Below are 27,392 nucleotides of genomic sequence, written 5' to 3'. Positions count from 1 at the left end.
ATTAAAAAAAAAAAATATTTTTTTATTAATAATTTTAATTTCTCTTGCGCAGCTCAAAAATTATTTATTATATTTGTATTTTTCTATTTAAATAATTATTCTTGATAATTTTGGAATGATTTCGTCGAATCTTTTTTTATTTGTTTTCATTACTCTTCTATAGTAATTTTATACAAAAATTTTTCTAACTTTATGTATATTAAAAAAATTATTTTTATTAAAATTCGAAAAGAATTTGAAAACAAACTTATCTTTTTGAATAAAAACTGATAATAATGTTGCGGCTGATAATCGATGTTTACAGACATTTAACGTAAATCGCAAATACGTTTCTTCACAATAATTAGCGATAGCTTGCTACGAAGTTACTCGCACTATTGTCTGCAAATAAATTTGACTATGTCAACTATTCGATTTGGCTAATTTATGCATCGGGGACCTAATTTCGTAACCAAATTTATGGTCAAATCGTTTAACGCACGGTTTAAAACGATTTGACGATCGTTATTCGTATTCTACCAAATACTCGCCACATCGTAACTCTCCTCAAATTTGCCGAAGTTATTTTCGGTAAGTACCCAATTAGCGCGACGTGCAATTACCACATTATGCAGCTATGAAACAGGATGAGCGAAAAGCTTCTCCGTAACAAGCAAGGATTATGAGTAATTAATATCCATTCGCGTCGATACGTGCTAATTGAAGGAAATATTTTGTCAACGTCAAATATTGCAATATTGTGTAACATTTTGAGAGAGAATTTTGTGCCTAGAATAATTTGATTAAAAGGCTTTTCTATATAATTATAAAAGCAATACTTTTGTCCACAAATTTAATGGATATACATATATGCAGTTGTTTTTTATTTAATCGTTTCACTAAATCGTTCATATTTAACATCTTTCGGGAATTGGCTTGTAAAACAAATCAAATTATCGAATAATCGGCAACAAGATAGAAACGGGATTACGAGATTGATACAATTAATTAATGAGATAACAGAGGATTTTATGATTTGCGATATTATTGAATATACGAGATGTAACGCGCATTTGATACGCCCTGATATCGATCGGTCGATATCTGACGTAGTAAATTGGAGCGAATCGCAAAATAAATTACATTTAATTCGCGCTAAATAAACTGAACTTGAGCCATTTCTGTTAATGACAAACAACATATCGGAAGACGATTCAATTACATTGAAATTTTTACTCATCCTTAAGAGAAATGACATTCTTCGAATCGGTCAGGTTCGATTCGCTAATAAACAGAAAGAATGCCGAAGCACGTGGATGAGATATCGCGGTTGTTCGTCAATGACTGTATTGAGAATTATTTTGCTATTATCGCAACTCGATGTCATTAACGTGGATATTGTGAGATAAACGCGCAATCGAGATAACCGACGCACCGAGTTCTAATTGGATATTCGTAAATCTTTTATCGATCTTGGTATCGTTTATTTTTAAAATAAAGGTACTTATAACTCGTAAATTCAGTTTTCTGCGAACGCGGTTGCAATTAAAATTACAATTACAACAATAATCATAATTTACACGATATATTGCATATTACAATAATCCTTTTCTAAAAAAGATATGTAAAGTCAATACTCGCATATCGAAGTTTATTGTTGTCGCTTTTCTTCGATACTCATTGGCTGTTAAGATTCGCATTGTGCGTTATATTCGTAGCATTGAGAGACTGTCATCTCGAGAGTTAACAGTTTGACAGTTTGTTCAAAATAAAATTAAATACAATAATAATATTAGTTTTAAATAATATATTATAATATACCTTATCCGCGATTAATATATTTTGACAGAAATCAGCTGATTACTATCAAAAATATTAATTGAGTTTAAAGTATTATAACATATTATTTAAAACATATTATTTTATTTTATTTTATTTTGAACAAACTGTTAAACTACTAATCCTCGCGATGACAGCCTCTCGATGCTACAAATATAACGCACAATGCGAATCGAAACAGTCAATCAGCATCGCGAAAAAGATGCAACAATACTTGCGAGAATCGACTTACAATTAACATGCCTTTTTAGAAAGGGATGTTATAATATTTTAAATTCGATTAATATTTTTGACAATTATCAGCTGATTTTTGTCAAAAAATATTAATCGCGGAAAAAATATTATAACATATTTAAAACATAGTATTATCGCTATAGAAATTTTATAAAATAAATAATTTCTCACTCACCGATACCTGCAATAGCGGAGTGTAGTAGACGCAGCACACATTGATCTGAAAACAAAATATTCAAATTATGTATATACACATATGTGTGTGTGTGTGTGTGTGTCGAATATCTCATAAACAATGCAGTTTAAAAAAAACATTTTTATTTTGCATACCTCACAGTTGCCCCGCTGTCGCCCGATGCCTCCCCGAACCTCCTCCTCCTCCTCTCTTGGTCGATCCTCATTGCTCCTTCGTAGCACTCACGACACTCGCGAAAACACGAATAATTACGATTGTCCGACACTTTATACGGCACTCCCGACGCGCGACACTTTACACGGCACTCCCGACACGACACGTGAATCGCACTGTGTATCGCAATGCTACCTGTAACAAATAAAATACATACATATATTAGAATAATCTTATTATTTCGTATTATAACATACACAATATAGATATAAATATGTAAGCTAGAATATTTAATTAGCAAATTCTCGCTTTATTAATATTTTTCGACAGAAATCAGCTAATTAAAACGTTAATTTGCTAATTAAATTTTAAAATAATAATATGTTTTAAATAATATGTTATAATATTTTAAACTCGTTTAATATTTTTGATAGTTATCAGCTGATTTCTGTCAAAAAATATTAATCGAAAATAAGATATAACATATTATTTATAACATATTACTATTTTAATTTTTTAACATATTATTTTAAAATTTAATTAGCAAATTAATACTTTAATCAAGTTAATTTCTGTGAAAAAATATTAATCAAGTTTAAACAAACTTTATATTATTTAAAAAAAATATTTTTTTAAACATAAAACTGAAGAATGGCGTGCGCTTGTGTTGTTCTAGTATCGTATATTAGCGATTATTATTAATTACAGATAACTGTTCGCGTTAATAGTTGAAGATTGCAATGTTATATTCGTATACCTATCGCGATTCATCTCGAAGAAAGACAATGCACTTTTTCATGTACTTTACTTCAGAGAGGGCTTTTCTACCATCCACTATTCTGTTCGTTTCTTTCTCAGACATTTCTTCTTCGCATAAACGCATACGCGATAAGACACGCTTATTAAGACGCGCTGTTCCCGCCGTGGATTGGCTGAACCGGCGCGTTAAATAAAGTTGCAATTAAGAGAGCTAAAAGCTACGCGGTCGACTATATGCCTTCTCAAGGCCTCGGGCCTCGCTAGAGCGTACTTCCGCTTCTGATTAGCTTCCTCTTTTCCCACATCGTCCTCGCCGAGAGCTCTCCTTCCCTCTCCGCTTGCCCTACTCTTCCTTCCTCCGTCCTTTCTCTCTCTCTCACTCTCTTCCCATCATTCTTTTCCTTCATCGTTTTTTTTTTCTCCTCTCCGTTTCCTCTTCACATCTCTCCTCCGTGGTCTCTCTTTATCTCTCGCCTGTGCCTTATCTCCGCACCGTGGGAATTCGCGCGTGCGATTCACGCCGCGTGAGAGGAAGTTCCTATTCCTGTTTCACTCGCGCACCTCGTTTTCGCGCCTTCGTGATCGATCCGGATCGACCTGTTGATTCTATCGCGCTGAGTGTTACTATCTTACCAATAAATTACAAGATCGATTGTAAGATAGATAGCTATATCACACATACATAAGTCCGACTCGTTTAAACACTTGGTTTAAGAAATTTATCTAAACATATTCTTGCTACACAGTGTGACTATATGGAGAAAAGAATTCGATCATTCGACCTTTGGAATCATCGATATCATAGATCATACGTCATTGAAGATTTAGGTGATCAAAAAAAGCTGATGTTCAATAATCGGTCATAGAGCGACCGCATTGTTATAATTGAAAAGACTTGAATAGAATTAGTAAGCGACGTGTTGCTGATTTGAGTTAATTATCGCGATTTCTAGAATTTTCAGAGAAACTTTCGAACCGTGTCTGATTTAGGACTCTCCCCTCGGAAATTTTTCAGATAGCTAATCCGATTGCAAGACGTACGCGATGTCTGGGTAATATCGATCTAACGCGGGCGCGGATATTTATGATGTGGTAAAAGGATGATACTTTATTTGGATTCTCTCTGGTTTGACGGTGGACACATGTGCGACCTCAGGGACGTGTAATGCGCGGTGTCGGTGATTTGCATAAAGCGGCGCAAAGTTGCAAGTTTACGGATGCGCGGCGAATAAATTTACGTAGATAATGCTTCCTATCTACGCATGTTGACGCGTAGAATCGATAATGATGTTGCAGGTATCGCGTGCGGCTTTGTTAACGCGTCGACAGAATCTGGCAGCGTGAAATTATTCGAAAAAAGGCACATGTTTTTTCATCGGCTATGCTTTTCGGCTATCTCATTCGCTAGGCTCGACACTTCAAGCGAATAAATGCTTTCTTTTCAAACGAAGAAAGTCATCATGCTGTGAAGGTCAAGGAAAGCGTCATCACATGCATTGGACACATGTGTTGGCTATTATCACTTCCGTTGTCTGGGTTTTATTATTTGCGGTGAAAGGTTTTTTCGGGCAAACTATCCGAAAAATTTCTTCCTGTTGAAGACCATTGTTGGAAAAATTTTCTGGTCAAATAGCTATAAAGAGGACAGAAGAGAATTTTTCAAACAATGCGACAAGTTTTTTGGATAATCCCAGGTAAATAAATAGAAGTAAATGTAATAAAGAGTGGCACGAGACTCACACACACATATTCATAGAAATCTCATCTATTCGTGGCAGAGCCACTGACGTATTAGTGTAGCATATTTTTGCATATTTTTCAGCCCAACAAATAATCTCTAGAGAACGATATTTGCGGACTATAGAATAATATATGAGATGCGAGAGTAGCTGAATTTTAGGAATCGAATTCGAGTTCTCTCGCTTTCCAGGCAATTGCTTTTATGAGTTATTTAAACCTCACAACTTATGCAACTTTTTAACATAGTAATATATTATACGACTCAAGAGCGATGTTGGAATCTCCCTTTCAATGGATTCTCATCTTCTGATACAATTCGCTATATATCGAGGTACATACGAATCTATGTATGCAAAATTTATCAACGCGCGACATTAAATAATAGATCTTTCATATAAATACGATTATGTGACAATGCCAAGATTTAATTCAATCCTCTAGTTGTTGGGCCAATGTGCCTTCTTGAAAATTAGAAACTGGTTACTGTCGTAGCCAGAAATTAAATTTGCGATTGAGAGTATGCCATTAAAATAGCACCTTTCCTCAACGTATACATATATGCCAGTGCATTAAAAAGCTAATGGCTACGTAGAGAGAGAGAGATAATTATCGCCCGAGGTTCGAACGAATTAACGATCGATTCGAGGTGATCGAGGGGATCGAAATTCACGGCATTTTCTCCGGCTAACACCGGCTTGCGAAAAGCGTGACTTTAACGATTTAGGACGTTAGGCGAAAATGTTTCGTTCGCCGTTCGTACACTTTCACCTGAGTGCCGAGTCGTGCCGAATTGGCAGGTACGATTACGATACCGCCGATGAAATTTCCGTCGATTGTACGAAACACGGTTGTGTGTATATATATTGCGCTCTGTCCTAAATATCATCGTCTGAAATGAGCCAACACCTCCTCGCCGCGCAAAGAAAGTTTCGCGCGCAATCCTATTTTTAACTCCCCCGCCACGTCCCTATGTGTAATCGAGTATAAACTCGTCTTCCCAGACGTGTCGCAACCTTGAAAGTTTGGCTCTCGACAGACTCGTAAATTTCTTACAGAGTTTAGCCGTTCGTCACACATTACCTCCGTACCTACGCAATGTACGCACGAAGCTTCGAATGATTTATCGACTAATATTGCGTGTCAGGAAATTTTCACAGATTTGTACTTACTGCGAACAAATTGTGGATCTTTGATTTTTGACATTTCTTACATCACAATTTGACGTGTGCTTTCATAAACTTTAATCCTTTTTCTTTTGAAACTTTTTGTACCTTATTATTTCTAAAGATGTAATCCTTTTTAAATTCATAAAATACGTCCAGATTGTGATATATAAGTTAGAATCAAAATTGTATTTTTTATTTTTTTAATTTTAATTTTTTTATCCAATTAATAATAAAAAATATAATATATCTCACGATATAAATAAGTTGAAATGATACGTGTTTGACGAAAGGAAGGAATTCCTCATTTTATAATTAGAAAATGTAGTACATACTAGATTGATTATATCGTGAATCGTTCTGTATTGACAAACCTGTTGCGTATAAAGACAAGAAACATGTTTTATCGCTATACCGGATGCACATTATGAATTAAAAATTAACGCTGGAAAAAGATTCATGTATATTTTCCGGTTATCCTACACACATAATCGATCATTACTTGAGTTCATAATTTCTATGGTTAGATTCGAGTCATTTAATATATATTGCTTTTGGCCCTTCGTTGTTGCTAAAGAAATGCATTTCGAAATCTCTAACATATATCTCTCATTTTACATTTACAAAAAAGGAGCTTGATCCCATATTTCGTAAAATTTAAATGTCATATTGCACCGAAAAAAGACGATTATTCTCGAGTGTAATTATTTTTGATATTGTTTGCGACCACGACGTACTTGAAGAATGGAATGATTGTGAATCGGAAGGAACGATAATTATCCCTTATTGAGGCGTGGACGCAATATTGCACGAAATTCTTCGTCACCGGAATTATTGCGCAATTTTGCAGCCCGGCTGCAAAATACTTGAAACCTACTTGTTTACGGCGCGACAGTGTCCGGCAGGTCGTAACGGAAAATTATCGCAAAGCCGAGCGTGGAATCGCATGACAGAAGTGCGTCCACGCGAAAGAGGCTCGCGAGAAAATACGAGAATGATCTCTCTCTCTCTCGTTGCCCCCCTCGCTGCAGAAAATCCGCGTCGCGATTCGCGCGTATATATATAGGTACGTGATATTGGCACATATATATGCACATGGTACACATATACATGCACTTTAATCGGCAGCAACCGCCCGTATGGTATTTCGCTCGCTCGCTCTCGGTTTGCGGGGCCCGCGATTGTAAATCTCGCGCTCTCGGGGCCCTCGAGCGGGCGGGCGAGACTCAGGTTTAGTTTGTACGGCGAGTATAACAGCGTACGGTGAGTACCTACCTACCTCTACCTCTGCCACAACCCTTTCTACCTTTCCTTTCACTTTCATCTATCGCGGGCCCCGCTTGTACACTCTCGACTCGGGGCCCCTTCGGGACTCACTCGCTCGTTCGCTCGCTCACTCGCCGCCGCCTGCCTGTTACACCGCCTCCGTGTAACGTTCTCGTATATATGCGATGAAGAAAAAAGGATTGTAGATATTATTAACGAAACGGTAGCGGGAGACAGAGAGAGAGAGAGAGAGAGAGAACCCCGCGGTGCCTGATGTGGGTATCTAACGGATGAAGAAATTCATCGGCTTGACTTTCTACCGTGGCTTTTTCTACTAAAGGAGAAGTTTATGAGATAATAAGAATATATTAATGATCTGACATTTTAAGTAATACTTCGATCGAATGAATTAAATATAAGACTGGCCGGATAAGATCTAGCGGTCGAGGATCGAGGATGGATTATGCATTTTTCTCTCTGTAATATGTTTTTTTAGATTTTCGAAGAGTCATGTTACATATAGAGCGCTACATATACAACACGGAAAATCTTTATTAAGATTACCATACTCGCTGTAGCCGTAATAGCTTCGACATGGTTAGATCTGGGTAACGAGCGAACGAATTGATGTATGCCTTTAAGAGGATATTATCGTTTACGGCGCTAAAAAAAATGTGCTAGAAAAATAAACACGCAATTACGTAGACGCGTGTTCATAATCGCGCGCATCGTACGTAGTTACGGCTGCAGTTCGCTACTGGAGGTTTCTAGCAGGTCGTAATTTCGCGTAGCAATCGCGTTACGAGCGAAAAATGATTATTCTTCACGTAGAGATTAAACGAAGTATGTGTAACGAAGTGTCGCGTTATAAAACTTTATCTTCTATCTCATCTCAAATCTGTAGAATGTAAACTTCTTCGTGGAACGGAATAATTTTCGAAAATCGCCTGTTTTTATCAGTCATGCATTTTTGCTCAACTCGCAATCGACTTGTTTTCGTCAAGAATATTGTTTTCTTAAATTTTAAACAAACAATTAAAATATACGTTTGAATCTCTATAACATTTATTATTAATTATATTAATTATAATTTTTTTTCTAGCATTGCAATCAGAGATATTAAATATAAATCATAATGCAGATATAAATCATAATATGATTTATCGCTTCGGCATTTATTACTTCATTTATAAATCGGAATATAAATGTCATAAATGATTAGAAACATTTGAGAAGTAAAAGGTTAAATATTCAATAACGAAAAGGACGCACATCTCTTCGAAATTATGTCGGTACATTGTGTTGGCTTTATTGTACGTAACGCACTGGAGCGATGCGCGAGAGGAGAACTGTAATTTCAAAGTAACGACTTGTGCCTGAAATGTTGTACGTCCCTATTGTACCTCGCATGAAATATGGCCGGTCGAGGGGTCGGGCGACAGTGAAAGTGTCCTAATTTTGGGTCGCGAAAGAGTTCACGCGGAGCCACACGAACTACTATATACTAATACAACGTACACTCCTCTTGCTTGACACGCGCGCCTTTATCGTTCATTATATGTTGCGTTATTACAAACGCATAAATATTTAGTAACAAAAGTAATGCAAGATATAATGTGATTTAATGTCTAATAAAACGTATTACGTCATGTTGAAAATATCGGCGCAACTGGTTGGATAGATAACCAGAATTAAAGTGAGAGGCAAGCAATAAATGACTTTGTGTACCATGTTTCAAGCAGCAAACTTTTAGTTTGTTTTTTTTCTCGTAGATTTTTTTACAATTCATATAGGTATACATTACATATTATTTTCGTTTTATATTTTTACTTTTATTATTTTTATTTTTAATATAATCGCAGAGAAAATATATTTTTTTATCTTTGAAATACAATATTACATCTTATATGTGTGTAAGTTAATATTTTTTAATATTTTTATATTTGTAAATTTTTATAGCACGGTTAAAGCAGCAAACTATATAGCATAAATCTTGAACAAACCTTCAAACAAACAATGAAAAATCAATCGTTGAATAAAATATCGCATACATTTAGAATGTTAATTAAGATACGCGAACAATTGAAATAATAATAAAATTTTAATGTTTGACGGTTATCTTTATGAACTACTTTTCGCTTTTAATTTGATTATGTATGTTTTCACTAGTAATACTGTTGCAATCATTGCTTCACATGATTATTGGGCGCTCTGCAGTTTATAATTTATAATTAATAAATAATTTATTATTTATTATTTCCCTATAAAAATTTATATTTATGATAATATTCGTACATTATAAATTAAAAGTTAAAATTTCGATAATTGTGTTGTATGAATAAAATAGGCGGGGAAGTATTTTGTAATAAAACTGTTATAAAATCTTTACTCAATTTCGCTGTATATATAAGTGCAAATTAGATCAATATCAATCCATGAATACAATAGTGTGTTATAAGCATGGAAATTAAAAATAGCAATAATATAATAAATATTAATAAATTCATTATGTAGTAGTTTTCCGCTGCCAAAGTCCGCGAGAGAGAGAGAAATTTGCGTTTGCGCGCGCGTTTATTTCTTTTTTTTTTTTTTTTTTATGAAACAATAAATCCTCCGCGAATTATGAAACAAAAATGACTCGTTTGTCACCAGTAATCTGCTCGGTTTCCCGACTTCCTCGCGCGTTTTCACCCGCACATCCGCCCGTTCGCGGAGGCGGACTTTCTTGCTTACGTGCCCGCTTACGTACACAACACGACGCGCTCTTGTATATCTATAGCTAACTGCCAACGTAATTTCTCCTTCGCCATTGTTACTTTCAAACGATCTCGCAATCGTCTCGTCTCCCTCCTCTGCGACACATGCTAATCATCCTCGTTACGTCGCGTCACGTAACGGATGATCCGAATAACGGATTTCATCTCATTTTCGACTGCGTCAATGACAGTCATTTATCTCCCACGGCCATTGCAAAAGGCCTTTTTCACGGTCGATTAGTCAAAAGTAAAGTCTAAGCTTGTATAGTTTCACTCGTATAGAGAAAATTTATGCGCGACGTAAGAAAGCGATTTGTTAACTCTCGAGATAATCCGTTAATTAATTATTAATTTATTCTCATAAATGTCGCAATTTTGACGTTTAAGAATCATTTCATATCGATAACATTAATTGCAATATCGATTTATTAAAGTGTAGACTTTGATGTACACATATAAACCTGTGCAAATAACAATGATTGTCTAACATAAACATAAGATAAGGTAATTAAGTTATATGTGTGTGTATGTTTTCAATAAAGTATCGACTTTTATGACTTTAAATAGTATTTATATTATGACCACGGGCAAATAATAATATTTACCGAATATCATCATTTCGTTGAAAGACGCATGTTGAAAGATTGTTATATTAGTATTTCTTAATTCTTCTTCTATGCATGATCGAAATCTCACCGACATTTGCACCCTATTTACTATTCAGATTTACTCTCGTATTTCAATAAATGTGCGGAAGTTCATTGGCAATTGGACTTACGTAACTATATGACATTCGGATTGACTGGTCAAGGCTGTGTCACAAATCATTCGCAACCCATTACCGTCTTGTTAGTTTCGAGAGGCCCGGATTTTCCAACATAGCTGCACCATGTGGATTAGTACAGTGAAAGGAACACAATTGCATACAAAGTGCAATTTGTTTGCGTTTCAATAGAAGAGAAGAAGAATGACAAGATGATATTTTTTTAGTTCAATTTCTTTTTTTCTATTTTTTTAAAATTATGCATGAATAAAAAATAAATTTTGTGATGAATAATTAATCTAAAAGCTAGATTTTTTAAATATAAAGTCTTTATATAGAAAATTTCACATACAAATTTTGAACTTTACTATATTATAGAGGTGCTCTTGATTATAAGCAATATTATTCGATTATTTGATTTTGATGCTGTTTTAGATTGCTGAAAGTTCCGCAGTTTCGATTCGAGCGCAATTCCAGTCCTTGCTCTTTCCGAACGAGACAAAGGGACTTTCTACTGTAACGCATTTTTTTCAAACACGGTGTACGCTTCTGGCGCGTTCGCAGAAAATAAGTGTTACGTGTAAAAAATATTTAATTGATATTACGAATCAAAAATAAATATTTCAAATACATGTTTTTTTGTTAGAAATTTTAATTAATTAGATTAATTATTTATCTCATTATATTATTATTATTATTAATTATTATCCAATTTAATTGTTTAATTGACTATTTTTTTAATTAAATATGTGTGAACAGCGAAATATTTGAGAATACTATTTTCACGAATTTATATTCATATTCTATTTATTTTGCTTTTACGACTTCTAAATTCTTTCCATTTACGTTGTATTAAATCGTGCTAATTGTGTTTGTAAATTAGTATTATATAAACGATAGTTAAGGATAGAAAAAGATTATTATTGCATAATTGCAAGAAACAATATTTAAATAACACAAGTTTAATGAAGACTTCAAATATTATTATTTAAAATAAGAATTTGTTTCTTTTAAAACAATGATTTTAATCGACCACAACACATTAGCATTTGAAATAAATAAATACTTCCTACTAATATTTGTACTCTGTTATTCTCACAGAAAGAAATATAAATATTTTTAAATATAAATATTTTTAAATATTTAAAAACGAGAAATACAGACTATATTTGATGATTTCATGATTATTTTAAAAAATCTGCATTTGAAATGTGCTCACCGCTGTGCTCGCGTGCGAATAGAACGCGTTAGCAACAAGTCTCCACCCACAATGTGAGATCATTGCGATTATGTAAGTGTCCAACCCGCGATGTGGACGAGCATAAAAGTACGATATATCGCTTAGGTAGCTGTTGTGCATTGTTTTAGTCCGTGTACAATTCTGCACGCTGCAATCGAAATGCTCGAGAAAATCGACGCGAACAAGTAAGGTGGCCAACTGAATTTTTAGAGACATTCTGAATTTCGACTTTCATTAGAAGCGTCCTGAAAGAACCTTAGACGGGACGCCATTTGTCCCGATTTTTCACATAACATTAAATAATATAAAACAATAATATCAATAATAATAGTAAAACAATATAATAATAGATCATACTAAGTATAATAAAATTTCATATAGGTATAAAATTAATTCTAGAATTTTCTTTTATTATTTGTATTTCATAATTATTTATATTATTTGTATGATATAAGAAAACACTTTATGTTGATTTTTTATTGCTTTTATGTTTGGTTGATGATTGTTAATTTTATTTTAAGAATTTTATCAGTTTAGTTTTAAATCAATCATTATTTATATTAAAACATAATATGCAATGAAATTGCAATTATTATATTATAGTCACATTATGTTTCAAAATTAAAATTATACCCGAAATTAAAATTATAAAAAAATCCCGATTTTTTTATTGTTCCCTGATTTTTTAAGATCGATATCACGAAATTGATTGATCAAGAGTTGGTTATCTTACGAACAAGGGCAAAGAGATGTTTATATTTTTGGATATAAAGAGACAAATTTTTCGATATGAGAGAAAGAGTTATTGCAGGCGATCTCCATGTCGGAAATAAAGATTTATTTAAGTTCGTGCTTAAGAAAAATAAAGCTGCGGATAATATCGAGACTATCGAGGCGAGGATATCTTATCCTGGATTTCCTCGACCGTAGCGTAATGCAAATTAAAAGATATCCTGCTGTGAGACATAATCGGCGCGTTATTAATATTCAAACTATGTTTAAACATTACCTCGAATTATAATAATTATGCGACTTTGTACACACGAGCCGCGTCTCGTTACGTTCGCGCGCAATTTGAAAGGATCGTGACGAGAAGCGGGTGTGGTGATGCGTCTATAACAGGATGCACTTTTCTCTCTCGCCTTCGCTTATATAACATCTTTATAAAGCTGACAGAAGACTTACCTTCACTATGCTTATGAAACGTGCGACGAATTAGCATCATACATGATATATTCGATTACATTCTCGCTAAGAAACAATTAACTCATCGAATTCATCGAAAAATCTATAGATGAAGGAAGAAGAAAATCGCGGTTAATAATCCGGGATACTATATGAGTCATTTTAAAATCTTGAAAAAAAATTAGTTCGAAAAATTAGTTTCGCGTTTGAAAAGTGAAGGTATGATGCACGAAAGATCGATCGCGACGAATAAAATTACGTAAGATTGGAAAAAATCGACGTAACGCATCGAAAATCTCTTCGCTGACCGATCAAGCGTGAATAATCGAAGACTTAGATCAAATCGTCGATCTGGCCGACAAAGTCTCTCGGACGATATCGATTCCCTGGCGTGTTTCTTCGTCGACGGCTAGGCAGATCTGTTCGCGAGGAAAAACGACAGCGCAACAACGATGGAAACAGGAATAATTATTCAAGGTTGCCACGCGGCACAACAGAATTGTCTGATTAGCTATGTAGATGAAAGTCACGTTATGATTAAAGTACGACGGCTATCGCGATAAACGATCGTATGAAATTCTATACAAGTATCCTACGTTGCGCTTCCGGCGATGGCGGACAGATAGCAGCCACAAAAATTGTCATTCGCGATGTAATCAGCATTATCGAAAACAGTATACTCGAGAACGTTAAAGGTATCAACAGCGAAAAAAAATCGATTTTAATCGCACACGTAATGGCAAAATTTTTTTTTAAGATGGGCGATTCTTAATAAATTTTCCTTTTTCGGATTAATTCCCAAATTATGATCCGGGATTAATATCATGCAATGGATCGAGCTCTCGAAATGCGAAAGATAATAATCGGTGTATTCATATATTGGAATTTCCGCACATAAAATAAATTAAATTATCTGTCATAATATATCTTAATCTTTCAGAGAGAGAGGGAGAAATATTTTTGTTACACGTATTTTTTTATTTCTTTCGTAGGCGATGATTTCACAATTTTAAATTCCCGCTAAAGCGCTCGGAGCCGCAGGGTTCCGTGGAACGGAGATGCATTATTAGCGAAATTGTAAAGAGAGCGAGAGTTAACTTACCGCGAAGCGATCTTCGCTCGACATTTCTTGTTTCCGCCTGACTCACTTACACGCGACGCAAGGCCATGCCAAAAGCAGCAATCTTATAGCTCTGTATTGAAATATATTCCCGAGGCGTTTCCGAGATGGAGAATGTAAATGCGACGTGTGAGAGGTTGCGCTCGTGTATAGCGCGTTGCCGGGAAAAAATTTATCTGCATCTTCCGACTTCCACTCTCTGGCACTGTTTTTCTGTAAAAAAAAAAGAAAAAAACGTTTCGAGTTAATAACGATGTTTGCAGTTAACAGTAAATACAACGTCGGAAAGTTATATAACGATATGCATTCGATATGTTAACAGGTGTTTTCTTAGAAAAAAAAAACATGATAATTAATTACACAATTCTGTAATTCATATATATATATTAATGTTTTGCAGGATATGAAATTTCAATCGATTTATTATACTTTAATTACGCTGAATTGTAAGGACAGTTATGCTCTTATAATAATAGGAGAGTTGGAGCATCTTCTTTTAAAGTAAGATAAATTAATGAAAAAGCGCAAAAAACCTTTCTGTTTTTTGTTTCTTCTTTTTATAAAAATTCAATTAATAATATATAGCAAATATAATATTGCAAGGCCTGTCAGATTTTTACTAGACGGTTCTGAAATAAAGTTTCGCTTCAATAAAACACGCTGCAATGGATGCCTTTCGGATGCGAAACGGTGATGCGCGGCTCTGTCAGACGGGAAACTGCACAACACGTAAGAGAGGAGGAAGTGGTGAAGTGCAGAAAGGGGTGAGGGAGGGAGGAGTGCACGGAAAGAGAAAGAGAGCAAGAATGCACGCGTATAGAGCACGAGGGGATATGCGTAGAGAGAACACTGGGCATTCTTGCGTAACGCTCACGCGTGCACGCGCGTCTCTCGGCCGCGACGTGGGTGTATGTAGATCTAACGTAGCGAAAGGTCATCTCCGTTTAATAGTTCCCGATCGCGCATGCAGACTCCAATCAGATCTCTCCGGATCGGAGATGACTAATCCCCGCCGTCAGGCGCGGCGCGTGCATCTCTCTTTACTGCTGCGCAGTAAAAGTTGCAGCTGACGAGAGCCCGCGCGCTCTTTGACATTGAGCGCATCCGAATCTCCTCCGCCCGTCACACACTCCTATTTCCATTCTCGTCTGTCAATACAAAACAAGATTATGCGCCGGGAAAAGAGGCAACCGCGTTACGCAACCGCGATGGTATTCGACAACTTTTTAAAAAATATCTTTTTTTTTTCTCTCGATGAAGAAGAGTTATAGGTTTCTGAAGACGATATAACTAGAGAGAATAATTTTTTCCTAATAAGCAAGAGAAAGTTCTATATATTTGAATTAATTAAACTTTTTACTTGTAATCAAAGGAAATTACGGACGGTTCAAATTTAAAATTATTCCCATCTCACGCACAGTTTCCCGAGAAAATTTAAATGGAAAACGCGCAAAAAACTACGCAGAACGCGCTTGGGAACTTAATTCGCGCGACTTCTTTAATCTTCCGAGAGAAAAGTAGAAGCGGAAGATTATCATCGCACAATCGGGGGAATACGAGAACGAGGAAGGTACCACCTTCTGGGGATAATGTACGTTTATAATGTAACCGCGATATATATAGTACACAAACGACGGGATGACGAACGAAAGCGCACGACTCGTGACAGGACGAGTAATTACAATTTGTGAGAACGCGCGCGCTTATCCGGTGATTTGCGCGGGTTGTAGCAGGAGCGGATCTACCTGCGTGTTGTATATGTATAGTCGTAGTCTTTTTTTTTTTACACGTAATCAAATTACTCGTTTTACAGCGCGATTTATGTAACGCCGACTCGGCATCGTCGCACACATTTTCCCGACAACCAACGAGTCCGCGGATTCGCTGCGCGAACGAAAGCGCATATGGTATCGTTGGACATCTCGGCAAAATTGTGGAGCACGCAGCGTCTTCAGAAACCGATATAATTTCGCTGAGTTTAGATTTCGATGCTGCGGAGACGCGCGAGAAAACGCGATCTTTATATAGACATGTTTGTTTCCGATAATAGAATTTATCAGAGTTATTATGTCACTTTTAAACATACTTTTACTTTTCGAGTTAAATTAGCACAGAGGATGATGTTAGCAGAAACGCACACAAAACATGTGTGTTTCTGCTCTTATTCCACACACGCACATATAATATATAATTTTAAAAACTTGACAAATATATTTTGAATAAATATTATTTTTTGCACCGAGTTCTGATATTCGACAGCTTGAAAGATCTCATTACTTTTCATATATTTACATTTAATTTAAGAAGCGTCAATGTTGTTATATATAATGTAGAATATAATGCAATTAAAAGCATGATGTTAATGGGACGGTACTTTTAATTATGTGGCGAAACTCTGTTAATATAATTAATATAATTGGCCAAATTAGAAAGGTTCTCCAGCCTTTCTTAAGGCGTTATAAAAATTATCGAAATGCTATCTGTCGCTCATGGTATTTAAATCACTTTTGAAATACCAAACGGATGGCCGTAAGTATCGTCGATTTCCCTGTCGGGCGCAGGACAAGAGTGCCCTTTGGATTATTACATGGCGGTGAAGGCGACGTCTCCGTTTAAGAGAAACGATCGTGCGCGCGCGTTATGTAAGAGCAACGCGGTGCGGAGAAGCTCGTGGCATAAAGGCCGATTCACACACGCGCATATACATATATGTGTATTCGTGTGCGTGATGATGCGAAATCGGCGTAAAAGAATAAACGGGAGTAATACTGGGATTACACAAAGTCAGCAAAGAAGTAAATTAAATCGCGAGTGTGTTTGCGAATGATGAACTATGATCAAGTTAGGATAGATTCTCTCCTTGGAGAACGAGAGCCGTTCTCCATCTGAACACGACTCGAAAATTTTTCCGCCGGACATTATTTTTTCTTCCGCAAGATTATTTATCATCGATCAAGATTTTTAAACATATTTTTTTTTCTTCGCAATTTTTGCAATCTTATTGCGCAATGCAAAAAAGAAACATGTTTTCGCCCGGATGTTACAGCGAATTTTGTTCTGAAAACACTGGTCCAGCAGTGGCGAAAAGAAGACGCTTTATTAAAGAATAGTACAATGCATTCCGTGCATCCGGAAAGACCGTCGTTCATTATGAAACAAGTGTAATTAAGTACATTCGCGCTAGCTCTCTCATCGTGTTTTTTTTTTATTAGATAAATGTGGAGCTAATATCGCGTTGGCGAACGCCAAAAATCGTATCGTCACGATTGACAGTCGCGTGAAGAAGAAGATTCCCACGGTCACCTTCGGTGACCTTCGGTCCAAATTTCTTCGGTCGAATTTCGGTTTTTGGTAGCCCCGAGAGATGAGCGCAATTTCGTCCGCTTCGCTGGAAGCATCACGCAGAGGAGTGTACGACGCACGCGTACACCGAGCATGCCCTTCAGATTCACAATGATGGAGCATGTCTATTAGAGGAGACGATTGTTCTTATATAATGAATGGATCATGTAACTAGCCGCTTCGCGGACTCGCTTCGGGGGACGGGAGAGATAGAGAGAGAGAGAGACCGGGAGGGACGCCTTCGCGCTCGCATGCACACGTATACGTACACACAATCGTACATACATACACGCACACTTGCGTGCATAAAATGCATACACATATAGTTACACGTGCGAGCTTACACAAGGCCGTGTCGCGTGCATCGCGTGTATAAACCTGATGGTGTGTGCGTATGATCGCGCGCGCGCATGTACCAGTTAGAGCTACTCGGCTAGCTCGGTACGGTAAGTGCAGCTGAAAAGGCTTTTTACTTTCTGGCCTTGAACGAAATGTATCCGGTGACTCGGCGACTGCGAGCGCCGATCGAGCGCGGGAAACTTTTATGTCGCTCCCCTGTATAAAAAAAAAAGACAAGTCCACCGCCGCCCTGACCGCGTTGCTATTTTTGGCACCTCGTCTCTACGCAATGGCCGATTGGTCTGGTGGGTCGGTCGATCCATCGCGAAATTCCGTGTCTCTCTAATTACGGGAGTAACTCAGGATTCTCCAAAGGGAGCAAATGATAATCGCGCTGATCCCAGATGTAAAGGGGATCATGGCTGGGATCAGCTGATCTCTTAAATTCAGAAACGTTGATAGATATGTCGTTCTCTCTCTCTCTTCGAGACTCGAATTAAAGCGGTTGATTCCGAGTCTCTTTGCGACTTCTTGCGAGAGAAGTAAGAAGTTCTCTCTTGTCGTTGCTTTTCGTGACACAAATACTTATGTGTTAATATGACACGAGAGGAGAGAAAATTTAGCACAATAACATTAAACGTAGTATCTACTCCGTCGAGATAACCCAGGCTCTCCGTAGTTTGTGACTGCAACCGCGGTTCTATTTCTCTCTTTCCCTTTCGGAATATTACACTATCAACTATAATGATTGAGAATAAATCGCAGATTACGATGTACGACATACAATTGCGACAGACATTAGCGTACAATATCGAGATGTGTGAATGAATTAAACTGATGATTTCTTTTGTCACTTCTATTTTGACAACAGGGTCAGACAACCAAATTCACACGATAAAATTTACAATACAGACACGCATGTACACTTTCGATTAAGGACACGTTCGTCGATCTCTTCCGGACACTAATGTGTTGTTGTTCAATGATGGGGTTTCAAATACTCGGGTTGCGAAAGACAACCTTTTAAAGAAACGGGGAAGAACAGCACACACAGAAAAAGGCGAAGATGTTGAAGGGAAAGAAAGAGAAAGAGCGGGAGAGAGAAGGAAAGAAAGAAAGAGAGAGCACGTCACAGTCGACGGAGCGATGCGCAAAAGGGAGAGCGTGAGAGACCAGGTGGAAAATGATGATTCGAAATCGAGGAAAGGTGTGAGTCACCTCACGGTTTCACGGGGTGTCATAACCCTGCCTCCCGGGGGCCAGCGCGTTTTCGTTCCTGGGAGACGAGAAATACAATGCGCGGCCGCGCACATTTACGGGAAGTCAGCGAACCACGAAGCTATTCTTGGACGACGGAAACACAAACGCGATATCAAATCGACTGTCCGCGAATCGAACGTAAACTATAGTTCGCCAGATTCGAAAATAGGTGCGGATTCTTCTTATCATACCTCGCCGAATTGAAGTTGAATCTCGTGAGAGAGAGAGAATAAAAATTGATATCAATCAGTTTTTTAGCTGATCAATCAGTTTTTAAAGAAGCAATTTCATTTTATTTTATTTTTCTCGTTTTATAATAATTGTTATAATAGTTATGGACACAAATTAATTGACATTTGCAGCTTCATCATTTCTTTGATTCTGAAGAAGGCACGTAATTTTCTTTGAGAGAAATACAAACGCGAATGAAGAGAGAGAGAGAGGAATGCAATCATTATATATTAATGAACGTTATTAACTTAAATCTTTTTGTTTATTTATTTATATGATGCCATAAGAATGCTAAGAATACGAAAAGATCCTAATACTCATAAAAGAAGAAATACCAGGCGTTATCCCTTGTCTTCGCTTAATGTATCGTGAAGGATCGATGATGTCGCGGATCATCTCTTTTCGAAAAACTTCACTCCGATTGTGAGCTTAAACGACTGCACTTCTGCGGTACAGAATCGTTTCTCCATGGGGTATTGCTTAGTGTTCCAAACGAGTGGGTACCGATGGTAGTTCGAGTATATACGAGCACAATGAGACCGCGAAACATAGCCTATCCAGACTAGCGAAACGTAATTGGGTTTACAAAAAATAGAGCGGAAACGCCTGGGCCCCATTACAGGTCCCCGTAACGAGTTCTCTCTCCGCGTTGCTCAATCCGTGCTGGTCGGCTTGAGCCGCGGTTTGAGCTGCCCTACCTTAATCAGCGCTGTCACGATTTGTATGTTTTTTCTTCTTTTTTCTTTTTTTTTTTCTTTTTTGAAATAAACAACTGTACAAATCCGCAATTTCTGAAAACCACGAGAGAAAGATATTGAGTATTGAAACGATCGATCGCGGGCTATAAAAACCATGCGCTCGTCAGTAAAGTGATTTGAAAACACTATTATAACGTCGCTTCTCTTTCGTTATTAATTCCTAACATATAATTCGATTTTTTTCTAAGAAAAAATTTAATGGGATATTCAAATTATTTTTTATAAAGCTTATTGTTAGCCTTATAATTCTGAATCTGTTAATAATAATTCATTCAAAAATTATTGACAAATAAGGTTTCATTATTTATTTAGACACAAATTATATTGAATCGAAAGCTTTTACTTTGTGCAGATTAAAATATCAAAAATTATCAACATTGACAAAGGTCGATCGAGGAATTAATAATAAGCTAAGGACGTAGCGTATAATGTATAGAGATATTATAGCCTACGTATGTGTAATACATCCGTAAAAATTTTGAAAAATCGTCTTACGCAATTGGGTTTAACGAACCGCTCATTTCCTACGATTAAGCCCGCGTTTTTCAACGGAGCGCGATCTTTTTCATCGCTCGGCCGCGACGACGTGAATTCTCTCTCCCGCCCGCGCTTTAGCCCCCTCCGGTGGTCTCGCGCTTTAATTTCCAGCCTCGACATTTGCGTAACCCAGTTTCGCCATTGTTCGATTCAATGGTAGATCGTAACGTCCGCCATCCGGATAGGAGATTATAATGCTCGCGTGTACCGTGCATCGTCGCCTCGCGCTCCTATATATGTATGTATGTGCACGCGCGTACGCAGTCAAACCGTCTAACCGAAAGGAAAGTACACTCACGCATACGTCCATGTGTATGCATGGAGATGTGTGTTTGTACACACACATATACACGCATATATACACAAATACACAGCAGCAACAGCGATAAACGAGCGGCAACATCGGTCGATCCGCCCGGTAGAAGTTTACGAATTTGTCGACTTTCTCCTCTTATCTGACGTTCCCCGACCTCAGGAATCAGCTCTGCATCAATTGTATATATCACTACATTGTACTCGTTTTCTTTTTTTTTTTCTGTCACTGCCAGCATATAGCATATTACAAATTCGGTCTCGAATGATTCACTGCGAGCGATGACGAAAGCGCGATGTAATTGGTGTCAGTTTTCAACGTATAAAGGAATGAGAGTCAAGAAGCTATTGTTGTTTTATGAGATGTATTTAAAATTCGCCCTCAAAATTTGAAATGCAAAGTAAAATATCAGAAGTTAGTCTTTATCAAAGTCAATCGATAATAATTAATGTTTTTGAATTTTTTCAAAATTTAGTTACTGTTTTACAGCCTTCCAATTTCCAATTTCGTAACTATATATGTTGCTAATCGGGCTACATTTAATGAATAACATAAATAAAAAATAATCAGCAAAAATAAAATAAAGGTATCATTTAATTTTGATAAATTTCGATAACTATGCTATTGCTAAATAATAATTGCGTAACAAGTATATTAAAAATAATGATTACTTGACATTTCTTCACGCAATACTCAGGCAGAAATCTTTGAGTTTTCATTAAATAATAGAAAATTATTAATTATACAAAATAATATTACTGTTTCTGATTCTTTTTAATTAAAAGAAAAGATATGCTATCTATAAGATATACATTTTTTGTCGATGTGTGCGTGTTTAATTATTTTGCAACTTTTTTTAAATTCAAGTATATTTTACAGTCAAATGTCTTGTAAGCCTTATTATTTATACATTGAACAATTTCTCTCTCGCATTGAGTATCAACCGAAGTTAAAATGAGATAGCTTACCGACACCGAATATCGGAGTACTTTTCAGAGGCAGTTTTGTTCTCGGCGCAGCAGAGCACAGCACGTACAAGAGCGAAAGGCATGACTTGACTGGTAAAATCGCACCATTTCAACTCGCTACTCTCTTTGAATTTCTTGTATATTGCAACATATTTTTTCTTCCTCAGCTTGGATAAAATTTGATAACAAATGCTTTGATAAAATATAAAATGGATTTTCAAATAAGGGCAATAAAGTCAGATGGAGAAGTAAACTTGATGCTTATTCGATATTTGGTACCCGATCGACTACTTCATCTCGTGGATGAAGCAAGAAGACAACCCGGGCAACACGTGTGTTTAAAAGACATCCTACGTATTTTAAACATCCTCAAAACGTCTTAATTTTCTCTAGGAAGGCTTGAAATAATTTTGATAAATTCAAGTTTCTATGCAAGATGAATTTTCAGACGAGGAGGGACGGCGAAGCTGTTTAATTATGTTTGCTAGTCTATTATCTCGACACATCAGGAATGAAGTGCGATTGATGCGAGGCTTAAAATTGGTATAATTAATTTCCGGTGATTAAATTCAAATTCCTGTGGTGGAAAAAGATCCTTACACCGATCTTGTTTTTTCTTCAGCAGACATGTAAGGATCAATTTTATCCGTATCACCAGTTGTTGCGCTCTGGTATTGAGTTGATGCGCGCTAGGAGGCTTGAAATGGCGGCACACTTTACTTCGCTTTACTTAGTGTTCCTCCCCTTACGCTTCGCAACTGCGGCGTGCACGGGTAACACTCAAGTCCAGTCATTTGTTACGTTCGTGGTAAGGCGCGCGCGCGCGGCACGAGACCCTGCCCGGCAACTCTTCAAGGCCTAAATAGAAGAAGAAAGAAGAACGTGAGCGCGTAAGCGCGAACGTAATCCGGCCGGCCGGCCAAGCACGGATCGACCCTGAACTTCAGCCGCTGCTTACTAGCATTAACCAGCAGAGCGGCGGCAGCGGTGTCCAGCAATGATTACCTTATTTAGCGATTTTCTCCGTGTATCACGCCGACGAGACGTCACTTACGTATGCGAGTGAGCGCGCGTATGGCCGTCGTAACTCTTACCCGAAGGACTCGCCTTCTTCTCTTTTCTCTCTCTCTTTCTTTCTTTAAATCGCTTTTTTAAATCTCTTTTGCGGATAATTACCCGCGTCCCTCCATCATGATACATTCTTGTGAGACATGCGAAAATCTCATTACGAACTTCTTTTTTATTTATCTCGGTTTATTTTGATGCATCTTAGTCATAAAATAAAAAAAAGATTAACTTCTCTCTTTTAATGTCCTTCTTTTCTTTATATCTACCTTCCTATTTCATAATATTAATAGATGATCGAATGATTTAAGCGTGCTGGAGAGAGACGTATCGTTCTCCGTTGTCGATCTATCTTGTGTACCAAGGTTTCCAGCGAAATTATTTTCTTATGCAAGCACGGACACCAGGCGGATGTAGATTTTTCAGTTACGTAACGGCGGCGCTTTGCGACCGTCTAATATGAAAGGAATTCATTGCGATGAGACGTTATCTAAGAGTGAATAAACGATAGCCCGGCTGCGCGAGAATCTATATGCTTAATGTCAATTCGCCGGGCGAACCCGCTACGTTACTTTCGACAATTTAGAATTTCATCGATGGATCGTCTTCGTAACTCTCATCCAAGGTCTTCCCTTTCGAATTTGATCGGACAATCGATTGAAGGTCATGGCAGCGCGAATATGCGAGATGTACTCTTAGATCATATGCTGCATACCATCACTTTGCCGCTCTATAATTTTGAAATGCTCATTTACATAATTAATGCCCGTCGTATAAACAATAATGTAGGATTAGACTTTGGTAAGTATCGTTCGTACATGAAACTATAGAAAGATATAACAATAAATTAATGAATATATATTTTTTGCACTCTTTCTCTCTTTCTCCTTCTCTCTTGGAAATATCACTAGAAATGAAAGTTTGCGGGCAAACTGGCCGAATATATTTTCAGTATGATTGCACACACTTTGACATTGCGGAATTTGTCGATGTTTATAGCGTTGGTTTCATAATATTAGTTATACTTCTGCTCCTTGAGAGAATGAACCGTCGTGAAACTGAACTTTCTCTCACCAGACTTCCCTTGAGAAACCGAAGGAATGCTCGATCAGCCGTTAATTCTCAATTCTTAGCCGTGGCCGCGTTAAACTGTTGCAAATCTTAGGATACGGATGAATGGGATATTTCTTGCGCGATCGTTATCGTGAGTATTAGTCAGATGTTTTCTCAACGATTTACTGTTATACGATTATGTTGTAATAACAATCTATCAATCTGTTTTCTTTTTTTTAATAACAGCTATTTAAAAGCGAATTATTATCAATTCGTCGACACTTGATGAGAAAATTCTAAAGAAAGCCTATATTTGCGGCAAAATAAGTAAAATTCCACTGATAATTAACAATATTAATGGATTTTCCAGTAATGCGGGACAGGTTCGTAAACTTGGCTTTAAAAAAAACTTCAATCATATAATTACGTACTTAATTTGTTAGGTAACTATTAAGTATAAGTATATTATAAATAAATATATATAGAAATTGTGGGCTTTTGCGCGCTCGACATTTATTGCGCTATAATTGTCAGTCAAGTATATGAAAATTTTATAAAGGCAATCAAATATATATATATCGATTCGGTTAATAATGTATGAAATATTTATTTTTTCGTGATTTTTTATGAACATGTTTTTTTTATAAACTTCTGAGATAGTTACAAACGTGATTAAATATATTATTCAAGATGAGTAAAAAAGAATGCGTGAGGGGTTTAGATTATCTAACTAGGTAATTGACGCCATTAAACATGTTTGACGTGGTCAACTGAGAGCTGCGTAGATGTAAGAGAAACGTGAGAAATATGATCTTATGACACGTCAGTGTCTCTTCCGTCGTTTCTTAAGAGAGCCAAGGCACGAAAGGAGGAAATTAATGTAACGAAGCTGTCTTCGTGACACGCGAGGCAGCGAGACCGTTTATTGGGTTAAGGACGCGGAATGAACTTTTTATCACATAATTTCACTTACGCAAAAAAACCTACGATTTCCTTTTTTTTTAATTTATTGAGAAGTAACAAGTAAATCTATCCGCGTTTGTCATTTCCTAGTTCTTTTTGTCAGATAATATATTTAATGCAGATGATCTTGAAAATTGTGATACAAAAACGAATCTAATCTTCAAAATAAGCTACTGTTTCTTATTCTTGTTTCAGACGATGTATACGGACGGTCTCCTGACCCTCCACTATGGGAAACATCCAGCGACCTTGGCCGCAGAGGTCGGGGCTTGGTACAGCGGGGATCGTCACGTGGACGTGACCCTTGCATGCGACGATGGGTCCGTCGTGAAGGCCCATCGGGTCGTTTTGGCAGCAGCGAGTCCCCTTTTAGCTACTCTACTTCGGAATCCAGCCCTGGACCATGTGGTTCATTTGTCTGGCGTTCGAAAGACGCAATTGAATCATTTGTTGGAGTTTTTATATAACGGAGAAGCGCTGATACCGGTACGAATTTTAAAATTTTAGAAGGAGAAAAATTATTCGCTTGTAACTTAACGCTGCAGAAAATATAATTTAAGTCTATAAAATGTTAAGCAAAATTTTAATTTCATTTTGTTTAGTCGACAGAGTTTACTCCGTTGAAAGAGCTTTTCGAGCTTCTTCAAATTAATTCGGAGTTATTTGGGCCACATCAACCTCAAAGTTCTAGTAATTCTGATCCCGAAAGAATATCGACTCCACAGCCCTCTGAAGGCCAGGAGAGTTCGAGTTATGAATCCCAATATGATGGCAGGTTAGTAGATGTTTTGTATTTTATCAAGCTTAAGATTAAAAAAGAATAGACTAATAAAAAGACCATTTTTTATTACTTGAACTATGAATTGAAAATATTTGAATAACTCGAAAAATTATTTTCTTCCATGAAAAAGAGAGAAAAGAAAATGTATTTATTACATAATAAATTTTATGTAAATTTTACACACAAAATAATAATTAACAATAATTGAATTTTTTCAGTCTTTATTTTATTTTTTGAGTGTTTTTTTTAACTGCTAATTATTTAGTATAGTATATTAATATAATTCTTTTAAAATTGTCATTATAATTATGTTTTTTTTTTTTTTAATACTTTTAATATCATTTAAGATCTTTATTATTATTACGTTATAAATATTATATAGATTTAATGTAGCCTAAACTTATATATATATGCTGATATACGCGTGAAATGTTTATTTTCAAATGATCGAATGTTTGAATGGCAATTCAGATGATAAAGATTCTGTTGTAATATGAAAATGTCACGTCTTTCAGACAGTCCAATAATCTCGCGGACTGTTGTTCTGTCCTTATTAAAACGGAAGGCTGCGAAGAGGAGCCGGAAGTGGATGTGGAGGGTGTGGAAGGCGAGAGTCTTACGGATAACAGAGAGAGCAACATAGAAACGCCTAGAAGAAGGGATAGCTCCGATCCTGTTAATTTGAGTCTCAATTCCGGCGCTTCCGTCACGAGTGACAACTCGCACGATACACACAGGTCAGATCTACGTTGATTTTCGCATTACGCAATAGTCCTGTCAATTTCCAATGCTAACGTACAAAGCTTTTAGTCATTTTATGAACCATAGAGAAGTGACGGAAATTCGAACAAATTTTCACGTTTCGATTTGTTTGCAGGCCTGAGAAGCAGATATTCGAAAGGCGAGAATCTCTCGAGGAAGTCGAGGAGAGGAAGCGGCAGCTAGCGACGCGGCTGGCGTTAGGTTTAGAATCCGGGAAGAGAAAACCCGAGGAGATACCGATCCCACCTGCGGAGGCGTACGTCGTGACGCCTCATCGCAAGCGAAGGCCAGGTTTCCACAACGCTCCCGCGCAAAATCCTGCCTTCGTACCCTTCAATCCTGGCTTCGAAACGCCCAGGAGGTTGCAGGCGCCACACCCGCTAAGCGTTTCGGCACCACCGTACCTGGTAAACTATCCCTAATTTATTTTTTTTTTACTCTGTATACCTACATATAAATACCTCAATTAATATTAACCCCCCGTATGTTTAATTAACTCGTAATTAACGAGCATCTCAATAATTATTTTTACATTTTACATTTCAAGTTTCACCGTTGAATTGTTCTGTAATCTTGATTTCAAAATGCAAAAATATCACTACAAGACTACATTGTAGACTGACTGAC

The 27,392-nt window shown here is 36.8% G+C and overlaps 1 protein-coding gene and 1 long non-coding RNA gene across 3 annotated transcripts in view; one reads left to right on the top strand and one right to left on the bottom strand.

Moving 5' to 3' along the window:
• Positions 1 to 15,607, bottom strand: part of LOC145932522 (uncharacterized) — a 147,668-nt gene extending 132,061 nt beyond the window's left edge. Inside the window, exons 1-3 of the long non-coding RNA XR_014424714.1 lie at positions 14,376 to 15,607; positions 2,383 to 2,596; positions 2,228 to 2,272 (exon numbers count right to left, since the gene is read on the bottom strand). This is a non-coding gene — a long non-coding RNA (uncharacterized LOC145932522). The remainder of the gene's footprint in view (positions 1 to 2,227; positions 2,273 to 2,382; positions 2,597 to 14,375) is intronic.
• The window catches only part of Ken (zinc finger and BTB domain-containing ken and barbie protein), a 36,989-nt gene that overhangs the window by 3,244 nt on the left and 6,353 nt on the right, over positions 1 to 27,392 (top strand). For both annotated transcript variants that reach the window (XM_083031510.1, XM_083031509.1), the window contains exons 2-5: positions 25,418 to 25,708; positions 25,825 to 25,997; positions 26,519 to 26,740; positions 26,881 to 27,172. In XM_083031510.1, coding sequence (XP_082887636.1) covers positions 25,421 to 25,708; positions 25,825 to 25,997; positions 26,519 to 26,740; positions 26,881 to 27,172 — 975 coding nt within the window. In that variant the 5' untranslated portion in view covers positions 25,418 to 25,420. The remainder of the gene's footprint in view (positions 1 to 25,417; positions 25,709 to 25,824; positions 25,998 to 26,518; positions 26,741 to 26,880; positions 27,173 to 27,392) is intronic.

The sequence above is a fragment of the Prenolepis imparis genome, unplaced genomic scaffold, assembly GCF_030444845.1.
Source record: "Prenolepis imparis isolate NDT839.2.m4 unplaced genomic scaffold, iyPreImpa1.0 SCAF_2, whole genome shotgun sequence".
NCBI classification, from domain to species: Eukaryota; Metazoa; Arthropoda; class Insecta; order Hymenoptera; family Formicidae; genus Prenolepis; species Prenolepis imparis.
The sequence above is the reverse complement of the archived record's forward strand: the minus strand, read 5'-3'. Positions and strand labels throughout refer to the sequence as shown.